Genomic DNA, 15342 nt, shown 5'->3' with positions numbered 1-15342 from the left:
GCTGTGTCCAACCTTTGTAACTGTTTTTGGAAAGGAATATACATACCCTGTCCAATGATAGTTAAAGCTTTAAAAATAAAGGTTGGTTGAGGAAGACTTGAGGAGTGAAGGGAAATTTGATATATTTGTAGAATCCAAAGCCTTAAATTTAAAGAGGATGCATTTATGAGTTACTTCCAGGAAATCAAGGGTAGAGAGTCCTGTGTTTAGAGAACTAACTTCTACACAGATTGTAAAAAGAAGTGACTTTTGATTTTAGTTGTTCTTTCCTCTCTTGCCTACTCTGTGTGGTACTTTCTGCCCCACTTTTTTCTGGTTTCCTGTACTGCAGCACTGGATTGAAAAATAATTAAGTAGTTAAGGATTTTTTGCGGTAGTAGGGAAGGTACCATAAAATATTGGATGATGCAAGAGAACCAGAGAAAAACAGAGTTTTTAGAGATACCAGTGTTAAGAAGGATCTTACTGTTTCATTACTGAAGTTCTGATGCTTAAACTTTTAATTTGGCTTCTATTAGAACATCCTAAATGATTCCCAGCCAATGCCTCTATGATGTCTTATTTAGTATTTCAAAGGATTGATACACTAGGCATAGGAAATCAAGTGGTTTGCTTAGTGATCCCCATTTGGCTTTATGCTCAGAAATTCTGGATCTGTCACCTAATTTTAATACATACCCTCATTTGCTTTAAAAACATACTTGTTAGAATGATAACATACAAAATTTACTGCTCCCTGACAGTATGGAAGTATTTGAAGTATTAATATTTAATCTAAACTTATAGAGATATATATCTAAACATATTAAATTGTGTATATGTGTACATTTCTTTTTAAATTGTTTTCTATACATTTTCCAATTGTGCCATCCCATTTTTCCTGGAGTATTAAATGTTAAAATTGGGTTCAATAAAAATCAATTAAATTACAGTCATATCTACCTTGTTATATTGGAAATTAATAAGTATTGACTTTCTCTTCTGTGTCTCAAGGGTAATACAGGTGAAGGATTTTTTTCTTGAAATGTCTCCATCTGCATAGATGTTATAATACAATTACTTTTAGTAGGAACTGAAAAGTTGATTTTTATAAGCATATTCACAGAAAATGTTTTGGGCATTGCAGGCTTGTCTTTGTGGTCTTAAATCTTTGTAGACTGTGAATGCCAAAGTTCTTTCTCAAATTGTCCTTTGGAAGAGTTTTTGTAATCCATTTAGTGTCTAAATTAGTGTCTAGATATAGTGTCTAAATTAATTCATAAAACTTCTCTCCTTACCCTTCTTCCTCATAGAAGTTTTATTTATAGTGTAATTGGGAAATAGAATTTTTGCATTTCCTCAGAAAGAAATTTACTTCCCAAGTTTATTTTTCTGTTTAACTGCATCCCTCATGTCATCTAATCTTAAACTGGTTTTGAGGACTGTGTGCGTTAATTTGCTTCTTTGTTGTATTTTTTAAAATTTTCTAGATACTATGGAGCATTTCTCAAATCTCTCATTTTCAGTCAATTATTTTTTTCACTGGAAACAAATATACATTATTTACTCATTGTTTTGGGGCTTTCTAGATCCTGACATGTTTTCTTCATTTTTCTCTGCAAAGTTTCATGAGTAGCATTAGTCGTACAAAGTAATAGCACTAAACCCACATAAATCTAGAACTTAAAAATACTAAATCTTTGCTGTTGTTTCCTTGCAGATATAAATTTAGCACTGGTTCCTGAAATTAAATGAGTTTTAGACTTTCTGATTCCAAATTATTTTAGTAATGGAAAAGCTGCATAAATACTAGGCTTCTCAGGATGACGTAAGCTGATGAGTGTAGCAGAGCCGAAATGAAGAACCTGAGACTTCTGTTTTCTGCTTTTAAAGCAGTGTATGGTTCTGCAACTTTGTGATGTGTGTTTTCCATGTTCAGATAAGTAATTGCACTTAGTAGAACTTAATTTTTTACATTTATCATTTGGCAATAGTGTTCCACTGATATAAAACTTTAAAATTTGGATGTGTTTTAAAATAACCCATACAGTAACTTTGTAATCTTTTTTCCCTTTACCATCAGATGGAACTTTTAGAAGAAAAAAACATAGTCAAGGCTCAGTGTCGACAACTGGAAAAAATAAAAGTTGAGTGTGAAAAGTTGACAGAAGAATTAACCCAAAATAAGGAAGAAAATACAAAACTAAAACGGAAATGTGAATTTGTAAAACAAGAACTGGAGAAAAAGGTAAAATTAACTGATTTTAACCATGATTTGTTTCTCTGCTGATAAATACCTAATATAAATGATGGATTATAGAAATAGATGGTAAACCTAAAGAAACCCTAGCCTGTATGTATTAAAGAATACACCCAGTTGTGCCACAGTACATGGTTTCTTTATGAATGAAAGAAGACAAAAATGATTTGGCTGGATTATGAATGGTATCCCTCCAAAGATTTGCTAATATTATTTAGGACTAGAAATATAAATCCTCTTACTTGCCTGGTGTCTAATGTAGGTAACCAACAAATGTTTAATCAGCTACTTCTAGTTTTCTTCATATTTTTCTTCAAGATGCAGTGGAGCTGTGAGTGATTTAGAAATAATTTGAAGTAGATATGTAATGTAAGCATAGTAAAAGAAATTCTAAGTAATGTTGGGGTGGAGGATTTTTGGTTTTTTGGGATTTTCTTTTATAGTATAGAGTTAGAAAAATGTTAAATCTGGCATTTCTTTAGCTTGCTAAACTATCAGGAAGTGATAGTTTAGCAAGCTAAAGAAACTTGTCAGACTAGTAAAAAGTACTTAAAATGAAAATTCAAAAATGTGTTTTTTCTGTGTTGGCATTTTAGTTGTGTAATATCTATCATTAAGAAAATGTGTTTATAGGAATGTACATAGGCTTCTGTAGTCTGTTGTGTATTAGCTCCAACCTTACCTAATATTGGGAAGACACTTTTTGAATCAAAATAATCTTTTATCTCTAAATTGAAAAAGACCAGAGAAGGTTTTAAGCATGCAATCCTGTGGTCTCAACTTTTGCAGGTAAAGGCAGATGGAACTTCTATTAGCTTGCATTAAGGTTAACTTAAAAGAATAGTTGCTATTTTGGTTTTGTGGATTGTCAAAAGGGATGTTAGGATGGGGGAAATAATATTACCTCTTCAGAAACCTCATGCTAGCATACAATTGTGGCAACACAGCAGAAGCTTATTGTGTTACAGAGTATTTTATTTCTTTTCCATGCTTTTTATACTTTCAATATTCTGTTCTTAATGCAAATACTAATTCAAAGGGGCATAGGTATTATAGCTAGCTTAGATTTTTTTTTAATTGAAAGGTGAAGGAGGAGAGCATAATGGGGGGGGGGGGGTTGGTTTCTTTCCTTTTCCTTCCGTGCACTTCTGAGTCATTAGTGACTTTTTTTCTCCTGTAAGCTCTGGATGTAGAATGATAACGAATGTTGACACATTCAGAAAATCAAGCAGATAAATAAAAAAATAAAGTTATGTGTTCTATTTTAGTCATGATCTTTGGGAATGAACTTTGACATGTGTTGGAATGCATTCAGTGAATAGTGGGGTAACAGAATACAGATACTGGAAATATATACAGCGCAATCTTATTGCTTTCAGAATACTAGTCTAGGTCAAAACTATTATTTTAACTCCCATCTTTCAGCTCCCCTCTTTATAGTACTGTATAGAAATACTGGAATCTGTCCATCTTAAAAAATCTATAGCACAGTATAGAAATACTGCAATCTGTCCATCTTAAAAAATCTTATGACTTCTTCAGTTTGAATAACTACTGTCCCAAGTATTTTTGTATTAGTTAAGTGAAAAAATCAGACTGCTTATCAAGTATTGGTATTTCACATTTGTAGGTCACCTACATTAAAAACCCCTGTTTTGCTAGTAGAAATAAACCCCTATACATATATATGTATACAGCCTCCTGAAAGGAGATAGCAAGGTGCATGTTGGTCTTGTCTCCCAATTAGCAAGTGATAGGACAAGAGCAAATAGACTTAAGCTGTGTCAGGGGAGATTTAGATTGGACATTAGGAAAAATGTATTCAGGCATTGGAGCAGGCTGCTTAGGGAAGTGGTTGGGTCACCACCCCTGGAGGTGTTCAAAAGACATCTACATGTGGTATTCGGGGATATGGTTGTGTGGTGGACTTGGCAGTATGGGGTTTTTAGTTGGACTCTGTGAATGATTCTGTGATTCCATAAATATCCCATTCATGGAACTTGAGTGTTAGATATTACCTAACTCTGCGTTGGTGTCTCATAAGAGCAGTTTATGAAGATTTCTAACAAAGAAACTTCTAACAGTTGTACCTTGTCATTGTGGAGGTCCACAATTAATAATTTTTTGAAATCCTTGCTGTTCTTACTATTCTTGGTGCAACTCACAGTTAAAGTGTTTGCCCTTTGCTGCATTACATCCTCCTGATCTCAGCAGCAGACAGGTGTGTTTCCATTTCACTTATTCTCACAGGATAGGTTTTTCAATATTATTTATAATGCATAATTCAATATTTTGTGTAATCTAGCGGCAGTTTTGTTTGGTTTTATGGCAGCTCTCTCATAGATATAAAAGAAGATAATCTGAATTTTAGAAACCTGTAATATATTTAATCAACTTTCTGACATTAGTTGATAACGTAAAACACTTTCCTCTGTGCCACTCACTCTCCTATGAGATATTCTTTGAGTAGTTATCTTTGAGGGCAGACTGACTGCCAATAAAATTTTCCTCCTGGGATTTCTTTTCTGACAATAGAGATTACATGCCTACAACAGATTGAGGGCAAAAGATAATAATGGGAGTATTTAGTCTGGGATCTTTTTCTACTCATGAGGAGATTTGTATTAGAACATCTATTTTTGACTTTGAAAATAGGCTTTATGATTGTTGAGTTTGGATTTAGTAGTAGTTTCTTCATAACTGATTTACAGGATAATGAGGAGAACCAAGGGAGGAACTTACAAGTGCTATTAGAAGGTATTATTTTTCCATGGCAAGCAGTTGAACTTAGCATGACTGAGTATGGTCTGATTATGAGATTGAATGATACATGGCTGATGACATATATTATTAATGCAATTACTTAACTTTGTTTTGTTTTTCTTTTTTCACTCCAGGAAAAACAGATCAGCAATGAAGATCATTTGAGAAAGATGAGTGAGGCCAGACTGCAGTTTAAAGATCAGCTACGTCAATTAGAAATGGAACAGCAATCCATTCTCTCCATGATAGGAAGTGAAATTGATGCTGCTTGTGAAATCATTTCTCGGGACTCCATGGGGAAATTCAAAGTAATTCTAAGTTTTAAGTATGCTGCAGGTTTTGTTCTTTTCTTCATGAAAATTTGTAGTGGAACTTGCATGCATTGTTTTCACTGTTGCATAGATAATCATTCTGACAGAATTATGGGTATTTAGCTGGTACAGAGGGACATTGCTGTGTATTAGAATGGGAAACTGTGAAGGACTGTCCATGCATTAGTTGGTACTGCTTCCTTTTTTTTTTTCTCTTTTGAGAAATAGTTCTCCTTTTGTTTCTGTGAAAGGACCTTCTATTAGCCAAAATTTTGAGGTAGGTTTTCTTAGGCCATGTTCCTGGAATTGGGAAATCCTTAAGAAGGGCCTAAAATGCTTTTAAAACTGGGAGAAAATGAAAGAAATTTTTTGTTAAAAAAATCACTTGGATGCTTTGTTTTTTATGTAGAGAACTGAATACTGAAAATGGAAAGAGTTTATACCCTCCTCTTTTGAGGAGCAGGTCCTTGTATCCAGAAAACTCAGACTTGAATTTTCAGGAAACTGGTAGCTAGCTGGAACCTTTTTTTTGCTATTTTGCTACTTCTCCTGCAGCCCCTGTCTCCCTGTAGCTTTTCTTCAGAGCGTTCTCATTTGCTCCCCAGGTACAGAAACCACTCTTGCGCCCTCCATATGATTCAACATGACTGATCCTCTTAAATCAACATTGTACATTTCTGAGAATAGTGAGAACAGACTGTCTGACTCAGCTTGTCGCCACACTTACAAGTGCTTGACCTAGTGGCCTTTTGGCCTTAGCTACAACCCAGAGTACATTCAGATTACATCTTTTTTTTTGTCTTGCTGTTTAAACAAAAAATGCTTTGTAGCTCTTGGTCGTTTGACTGGGCTGGATTGCTTTTGAAATTTATTTTTTTTTCACAATTGACACCATTTCTCCACTTACACATGGAGTTGGGGTATTGCAGCACAAAACTAGATGAGAATTCTAAGAAAATGTATTTTACAAACAGCTTTCTCCTCTGTATCCTTACAGATAGGTCTTTTTTTTAAATTAAGTTTTGTAATCTGCTGTGGTTGCCAGATTTTTGATCATTGAACCATGCCTTCTTGGACTTGTTGCTCACCTTGTGAAGCTTTTTGGTTTCTGGATAAGGTTTTGCAGATCCCTGTTTATACAATTCTCCTTGGTTTCTTATCGCTGGTCAACTTAAACCAGTTCTGAATGCGAGTTTTTGACTAGACAGTTAATGTGGAAAAAAAAGTTAGTTTTGTGATCCTGGTATGAATTTTTATTCTTGTTAAAGATAAACGTTGTCTTTTATAATATTGTTCCTCTGCCCAGTACTTTAGGTATTGCTAAAGTTTCTAAAAAATTTCACCATTTACTTCAAGAAGTTGCTGCTCCAACTTGGGTAAGCAGGAGGAATTTGATGGATAAATATTTGTATTGAGAGAAGTCAAGCACTAGGCTTAATCTTCCTTGATAAGAAATGTATTTCTTTGAGGAATTTCCAGTGAGCAGAAAAGACTTTCTTCCTCCTATGCCTAATTCCTATTTTATGTCTGTTTCTTTGTCACCTGCTTTTTCACAGGCAATATCCCTTACACCAACAGTACCGAATGATCCTCATCGCTGGTTAGCAGAAACAAAGGTAATAGTCAAACCTCCTGAAATTTTACTGAGTGAGCTAATATTCAGCATTTGATGATGTAGTGGGAGGTGTTCCTACACATATCACGGAGTTGGAACGAGATGATCCTTAAGGTCCTTTTCAGCCCTAACCCTATATTACACTCGAGTGAAGGGGTGAGTCTGTGAATGGATGGGTCTGGTTTAGTTGAAAGTCCATTTAAAATGGCACTTCAAGGGCAAAAGGAAAAATACAAAAGCATTCCTTTGGCAATTATTCTGATATTTCCAGACTTTTATTTCAACTGATAGAATAATTTTCCAAATGTTTCTATCAACAAGAAATAGCCATCTCTATAGCAAAATAAATAACAATATTGTTTTCACAAAAAAAAAGGCATTTGAAGTAAGAGCAGTGATAGCCTTTAGATTTGGTTCAAATTTTTTCAGTAAAGCATGAGAATGTAGTCAGCAGGTTAAGTTTCTCTTACAGCATTATCACAAGGCTAGAAATTATTTTAAATAAGGCCAGTATTTGTTCAGTCTAAAATATATTAGATTGGATTCTTGGAAAATGAATGATTTTTCTTTCCCCATTGAAGCTTTCAAATCCTATAATATGGGAGAACACATGCTTGAGAACATCTTCAAGGTGATGACTGTAACTCATGAGTCTTGCCTTTCATTTTGCAGCTTTCCTCCAGCTCCCTGAGCTCACACACATAGCACACTTCTTACCCAATATCTTCTAAAAGAAGTAAATTCCTCATGATTAAAATAGATTACAAACTGTGGAAGACAACTGGTGGTTTTGCTTCATATAAAAAGGTGAAAGTCACAGGAGAATTGACTTAAGGAAAAAAGTTGTAAATGTTTGCATGTAAGAGAAGATTATTCATGGCATGTGGTCTTTGTAAGACTTGTAGACCAAGAAAGACTTCCACGTAGATAACAGAAATAAGATTGGAATCAAAGGAGAAATGTTACGGAGGGAGTGTTTTCTTCATTTGAAAAAGTGACACATATTATTAAAAATTTTTTTTTAAAGACCACCTATTAATACTTTGCAAACCTAAGTTTGTTTAGCTGCTAGAGGGAAGTTTAGAATGAATGGCTGCCTAAAGTGCCACTTTTATTTTCTTTTGTTTTTAAATACTGTGTGAAAGTTTCCATACTGTATTCCATTTCATCACTTCTAGATTTACTAAATTGATCACAACCTTATCAATGAGGTCTTTTTCTCCTCTGAGTGAATCTTAAATATTGACTTTTGCTGACTAGAAAGGATTGATGTCACTTTTTTAGAAAGGGGAAATATTTTAAAATTCTGCCAACATTAAAATGAGAGAAAAAGGTACTCTGAAAGGAAGGCCTATCTCTTGGTGCCTATGTGTGCACTAATTCAATGTGAATTTCCATATCTACCCTAGCAAATTCATGCTTCTGATTTAAAAGAAATAAAATAAAAGAAAATCACTTTTCCCATATAATTATCAACCAAAATATGTCTTTTGGGTCTCTTGAAAATCAACTTTTCTTCTCTTAATATATCTAAATGCCCTCTATTATTATTGTTCAGATAGCTACAAATGAGTAATTTGTGACTCCAACGATCATATGGTCAGTGAACATTTATGTCCTCTTATTTTTATTAGAATTCTTTACTTTTTATTGTACCTTTTGTTTTAAATGTAGACTAAGCTTCAGTGGCTCTGTGAGGAGGTAAAGGAAAGAGAAAGTAAGGAAAAAAAGCTGCGATGCTACTTGCTGCAGAGCCGAGAACAGCTCAAGCACTTTACACAGATAAAGGAGACTGAGCATCAGTCTCTCTTTAAACAGATAAAAAAGCAGGAAAAACTTTTGGAAGAAGTTCACAGAGAAAAAAGAGGTATGTTATGGATTCCGTTTTTGTTAATAAAAGGGATAAAGAATTTAATATTCTATTAATTATAATTTCCATGGCACAGTCATTTTATCAACTAATTATTTCAAACTGCAGTGGGCTAGTGCTAACCAAGAATAAGGTTTTGTTTGTGGTTTTTTGTTTTCACTTGCTGACAAAAAAGGCAAATGCAATCAGACACGTTTCAAACCCATACAGTGGCTGAGTAACACACGAGTTTACATCATGCACAGTGGATAGAGAAATTATTTCCCAGCTGTACCATCTGGGACATTGCACGATCTGGGCAAAAAGGGATTATACAAGAGTCTGAGGCAGTCTGAGTTAGACTGCTATTGCATGGCTCACTGTGTCATGGCACGATCTTTCATTTTATTCTGTTCCCTCAGTTTTGGAAGAAAGGTGTCACCTTTTAGATTTTCTTCAGAAATTTTGTTCCAGCCTTTATTCAGGACTCCATACTGATAGAACTGGGCAGAATAAGTATTCTCTTTCGTTATTTTGTTCATTGTCACTTTGTGCTGATTGATGTAGATTCAGATAAGTGTAAACTTTTAGTAAATGTAGTTACAGCTTCTAGCAGTTGACTTATTGAAAATGTTTTGTGAATTGCAACAAAAAACAAAACTGCTTGGTTTTGGCGAGAACAAAGTTAATTCTCTTCCTTGTAGCTGAAATGTGCAGTGTTCTGGATTTAATATGGATAGTAATGTTGCAAACACACTGATGATTTAGTTGTTACAATCTAAGTCAAGTAGTTTTCAGTTTTTCATGCTCTAATAGTGAGATGGTGCATAAATAGCTGCAAGGGAACATGGGCAGGCTGGGGGAACTGGCAAAGGTATATTCCATATATTAGAATATTATTCCCAGTGTACAAACACAGGAGAGTTTGGGAGGAGCCAATCACAGCTGGAGAAGGGGCTGGACATTGCTTGGTGGTGAGCAGTGATACTGTACATCACTTGGGTTTTTTTTTAATTTTATTTCTATCTTTTTTGACATGTGCATGTCATGAGCGTGCATGTGACCGTGTATGCAAGAATAATGGATTTACAATCTCCACGTGAATTTAATTGGTTTGTTTTACAGTCATGTCAGCTTAGATTTTTCTTTTTAATTTGAAAATTATGATCTTCATTATACCAAACCAGTTATTTTTCAGAAGTTGCAGAAGGTAGAGAAATAACAGAATGCATATATGTTAATCTGAGTTTTGAGTACTGTTGTTTACTAAGGGGTACATTTAAATGTTTAAAAGGGGTTTTTATTTTAAAAAAGATGCAAGACAGAGTCTGACTGTTTTTATAATTTGAGCGAATACTCTTACACACTGAGTGAGAAGCCCAGCCTTGATTATGAAGCAAGTAATACAAGAATGTAAACATGTAAATAGTTTAATGGATAAATGACTTGAACATGAAAATTGGAAAAGCTACTTTCCCAGAGAGAAAAAAGAAAACCCAGCTAAAAGCATAAAAAAGGTGTTAAGCCAAAAGGAGAAAGCAATCCATCAAAATGATAAAAAATTTAAATTAAGGATACAGAATGCTGGTTGGCTTTTCTTACTTAAGCATAAAAAATGGAAGTATTTACACAATACTGAGGCACCCAGTAATGAAATCCCAGGTACAGGAATAAAGCAAATGAAGGCAGAATGTATTTAATTGATTAAAAAGCCCTTCACTTTTTTTTTTTAACACCAAAGTATCCTTTAAGGTATTGCTAAATAAAATAGATGTTCAGTCAAATGTGATCAAATGGATGAAAATATTTTCTGTTGCAATGATGCAGATTTTAGATGGAGCATTTTGTCAGATTCTGTGATAACCGTGAATATCCATAGATGTGGTTGACTGTCCCCACTGACACAAACCTCTTGTCTGAGTACCTGATATAGTCTGAAAGTAGTCCATTAATTTAAGTTCATATAAATCAAAACTTATGAAAATGAGACAGAGGAATTATATTCTCAAGAAATTGATTTTTTAATTTCCTTTCTTTGGATCTGATGTAATTTATTCATGGAGTTTTTTGGGGAAAAAGAATGAAAATAGAGATTTATGGTGGACATATCAAAAGTAGTTGGTATAAATATTTAAATTGCTTTGTTGATGAACATGTTTAAGGAAGTTTTATTAGCTTAAATAGATTTACTAAAACTTTTAACTATGTATTTTTTTTGTCTTTTCTCTTCACCAAGGCATTTGTAAATAGCTGGGATATTGTAGGCTTTTAAAACCTACTTACAAATCTCTGTAGAAGTGTTAACCTTATCACAGTGGTACCTGTGATGGTATAACCTGGCTGTCCATGTGGTATAATCCTGACAAATACAAGTAAGCTAACACAGAGAATCATCCGTGAAAGAATATGAATGAAGCAAAATATAATTGTGAAGCACAGAGTTCCAGGATTGTTTACAGAGTAGCAGAAGTTTCATAGTTATATGGAGATGCTTTAAGATCAGCTACATTTGTCTTCTTTTCTTGATAAGAATATCATGATGGTGAGTTTAGAAATTCAGAAGTCTAGCAATATTTATAAATACAGAAGAATTGAAGAGGATGTGACTTCTGATTTCAGGTTTGTAGTTTGGTACATTGGATGCAGTTCACTACTTAACAAGGTATTTATCTAGCATGCTACACAAAGGGGTATTTCAGTAACAACTTGGATTCTGTGTTCATCTTGGAGTGATTTTGGTCTTAGAATCAAATTTATTGCACTAGGTATTCAATATGTTAAGAAAATAGACAAAGGTCTGAGGAAATAAAATGCATAAGTTCCCGTTTCTTAGCTAAGAATTTAATTTGCATTCTGGAATCACTGAGCATGCCATGGTATTCTTAAGAACAATTTAAAAATTATTTTAGCTAACAAGAATTTTATTTTTATTATTTTTTGAATGCCATTGTCAGCAATTGTACCCAAGACCTGGGACAAATTTCTTTCATTTATTGTATTTCTATATGATCTAGCCAGACGGTGTAGTCTGAAAAGCTCATCATTCAAATCAGTGAAAGTCTATATTTGATCCTGGGTGGACCCAATGGTTTTATAAACTCAGATATACTTTAATTGCCTTCCCAAGAAAATCTTGGAATATATTGACATGTATATAGCTAGACATAATATGTTATATAGTGGTGGACATGAAGTCTGCACAGTTCTTTTGTTTCAGGATAATATACTGCTACTTCAGAGAAGACGCAGATGGTCAACAAATAAATGTTTAGCAAAATAAGACCTGACATATTTGGGAAGACCATATCTGTTCCTTTTTTAATGAAACAATGTTAGTATGTCTGTAGTGATGTAAGAAGAGGAGGTGCATTGCTTGCATTTACATAACTGATTTAATTTATCTCAAAATATTCTGCGAAAACTGTTTCACACCAAGTCCCAGGTGATGCAGGATGTATTCTGTATCCTTTCTCAGCGTCTACTGAACTAATGCTCTACAATCACATTTGAATTATTGCATATTTAGAATCTCTTATATAACATTTATACCTATACTGCTCTATATATATATATATATATATATATATTTATATTGCTAAGTAAAGCTTAGGAAGTTAACAGCTGTAGTCCTGAGCTGTGATAGACTAATGTTAGATGCCTTTGTCACAAGTACAAAATTGTTCTGGGCAAATGTGTGATGTTTTTCTTTATGTATTAAGTTTATCACTCATGCATTTATCATTGTGCGTTGTTTTATATTTGAGGATACAAAAATCCAATTTTGAAAGACTTATATTTTAGCTGATTTTAGTGGTGGTGTCAGCTCTATGAATCATACAGTTACCTTTAGTTTCGTCACTTTAAACAAGTAAAATTTACAGAGATTTTGGGAAGTGATTCCTGAAGCAAGACATCAGTTGATTTTAATTTCTTTTTTTCCTGTTATGTTCAGTCAGGATTATCTGTTATTCAACCGCTGTGGATACCATAAACTCAAAAGAGCCTGGTATATTAAAGTAGATTAAAAATGTAGGTAAAACCTTGCTTTGACAAAACCTAATCTTTCAAATTATATTTCTGTTTTTTCTGTTTTAAAGTCAGGAAGTCCAATTTTCGTTTGAGTCAGGAACACTAAAGCAGAAAGAGTAAAGATTTAAAATAAGAAACAGTATAGTACATTGAATGTAAATATACTGACACTGAGCAATCTCTGCTATTAAACTGAGGAACGGGATGAGATTAGAAACCTGTGAAAATCAAAACAGTCTAAAATCTTTCTATTATGACCTATTACATGTCATTAAATAGTACAGTACATATGCTGTTTTGAAGACAACTTTAAGTCTGAATCTGCCCTTTCAGCTTTGATTCTTTCTTTTTTATTAAATTTCTTTTTCTCATATATTGCATGATATTGCCCTTGTATGAACAAAAGTCCTTTCTGTGGCAACAAGAAACATCACAAGGTATTTTCAGGTCATCTTTTATTGAACAGTGGATGGGAGCATCAACTAGAGAGAACACTCTTCTAAGCATACATACAGGAAGGAGTGTGAAGGATTTCAGAGAAACTTTTCATAGTACTTGGTTTTCATAGTGAGCTTCAAAATTCATAAAGTTGAAAATCATTACTGTTGAAATAGTTCATTTCTTCTTAATAGTGTTCTTGCCCTTTAAATAATGCTTGGTTTTTTTAATGTGATGGGGGAAGGAGGAGGGAGGACTTCTAAGTTATTTTTAAACTTTGCCAAAATGAACCTGCGTTCAGAGTCTTAGAAGAATGGAAATAAACCCAAATCATTTAGAAATCATGCCCTGTGGAATTTTTTAAATCAGAAAACTGGAGATATCTAACTGGACATGCATTGCTGTAATTATTTATTTGTTTTCTGGAACCATTTTCATTTGACATTATCTTTTTATGCACTCATAAAAATATGGCTGCCATTGTAAAAAAGAGAAGGTAAGAGATGGGATCAAACTGTAGCTGAGATCTTTTTAAGACTTCCTTTGATTTCTTTTTTCTTTCTGAATCACATACTTTAGATGATTATCTGAAACTTATGTACAGTTTTTTGGTGTGGAAAGCATGATGAGTCCTTTAAGTTAGTGAGTTTGTATTGCTCATTAACAGTAAGAGACTATATTTATTAGATTTATTTCTTGGTTTACCTGCACATACCAGAAGCTAAACCAAAATTAACAAAAGTAACCTGGGGGATGAGGATTCAGTGTATATTAAATAATTAAAATGTATTATTTCATTTTTTCTTTCTTTTGTGAATTATGACTTTTTTTCTTTAAACCAAGCTAAAATAGCTGTTGTTCTATGACCTAGTGGTTTTTTTGTGTTTTTTTACAGCTGTTGAAATGATGGCATTGGACTCTTTATGAGCACAATTACAGCTTAACAGTGATTTAACACTGTGTAATAAAAAGAATCTTGTAATCAACTGTACAGCTTTTTCAGGACTCCTTGAATTAATATGAAAGGTGCTGTGATGCTTTCAGGTTATATACTATGTTTCTATACCAAACTGATAAAACCATTTTACAGCTATTAAATTTTAAAAACCCAACCAAAAAAACTCTACTCCAAGCAACACAGGTACTTCCACACTTGTCTTGAATTCAGTATTTTTCAGAGAAGTACGTAACAGAAGCATGCTATCTGTCATTTACTCTTCTTTAGATAACAATGACATCCTGAAGAAACTCATCAATATCTGAGAAGATGTCAGTTTATTTAAATAATATGCTGTCTGATAGGAAATAAAACTGAACCAAGGGCTCTATGTTCCTCTCCTGTTCCTCTCCTATGCCTATTCCCTTGGTCAAAGCCATCTTAGTCTAAAATACAAATGAATCATGTTTGAAATTTGAGCAGAAATAAAAAAATGCTATGATTTAGTATAGTAAACTTTTTGAAATTAAAGAAGTATTTAAAATCTTGCATCTTGCTATGTCATACATTCAATGTCTTTCAAAATTAGTGCTTGTTGTAATGGTTTTGCCTAGAATTTTTCAGGCTGTAATAGAGTATGATTTTCAGTGTAATTCATTGCTGTGTTAAGAGCTTTTATATCCTTTCAGCTAACATATCTGAGATCCTTTTTTTCCTAAAATGAGTCCTAATGATATGGTGTATGTGGAAAATTGAAGTTTAAGTTCTATGTCAGTACTAAAAAATTCCTCACTTTGACAAGGGAATTTTTTTCAATACCAAACAATTCCTCAGTTTGAGAAGAATTGATCATCAGTAAAACCAATTCTTAATGTTGACTGTATACAACAAAATAATTTCAATTACAGAATATACATTTAAAGCGAATTCTTGAAAAAAAAGGAAGTCTAGCTGGTTTTGGATTTTTCTATATAAAAATTAAATAAGTGCTATTTAATCTGTTTGCCCATTTTTTTCCTTCTAGTGGGTTAAATATGACAAATTCCTAGGTTGGATATTTACTCTGATCAGCATGTTCAGGGTAATAACTATTTATATCTAACAATCTACCATCTTTTTTTCCTTCTTGTTTTTTTTTTTGAGAAAATTAGACATGATTGG

The 15342-nt window shown here is 33.4% G+C and overlaps 1 protein-coding gene across 1 annotated transcript in view; it reads left to right on the top strand.

The window, feature by feature from the left end:
* Positions 1-15342, top strand: part of CEP128 (centrosomal protein 128) — a 93708-nt gene that overhangs the window by 37657 nt on the left and 40709 nt on the right. The window contains exons 14-17 of the mRNA XM_054275953.1: positions 2063-2227; positions 5137-5310; positions 6870-6929; positions 8603-8795. Coding sequence (XP_054131928.1) covers positions 2063-2227; positions 5137-5310; positions 6870-6929; positions 8603-8795 — 592 coding nt within the window. The remainder of the gene's footprint in view (positions 1-2062; positions 2228-5136; positions 5311-6869; positions 6930-8602; positions 8796-15342) is intronic.

Source organism: Melozone crissalis, unplaced genomic scaffold (assembly GCF_028551555.1).
Source record: "Melozone crissalis strain CALT ecotype California unplaced genomic scaffold, PUWL_Pcris_2 ptg000018l_1, whole genome shotgun sequence".
Lineage (NCBI taxonomy): Eukaryota > Metazoa > Chordata > Aves > Passeriformes > Passerellidae > Melozone > Melozone crissalis.
Note: the sequence above shows the minus strand (reverse complement) of the source record. Positions and strands in the feature narration are given on the sequence as shown.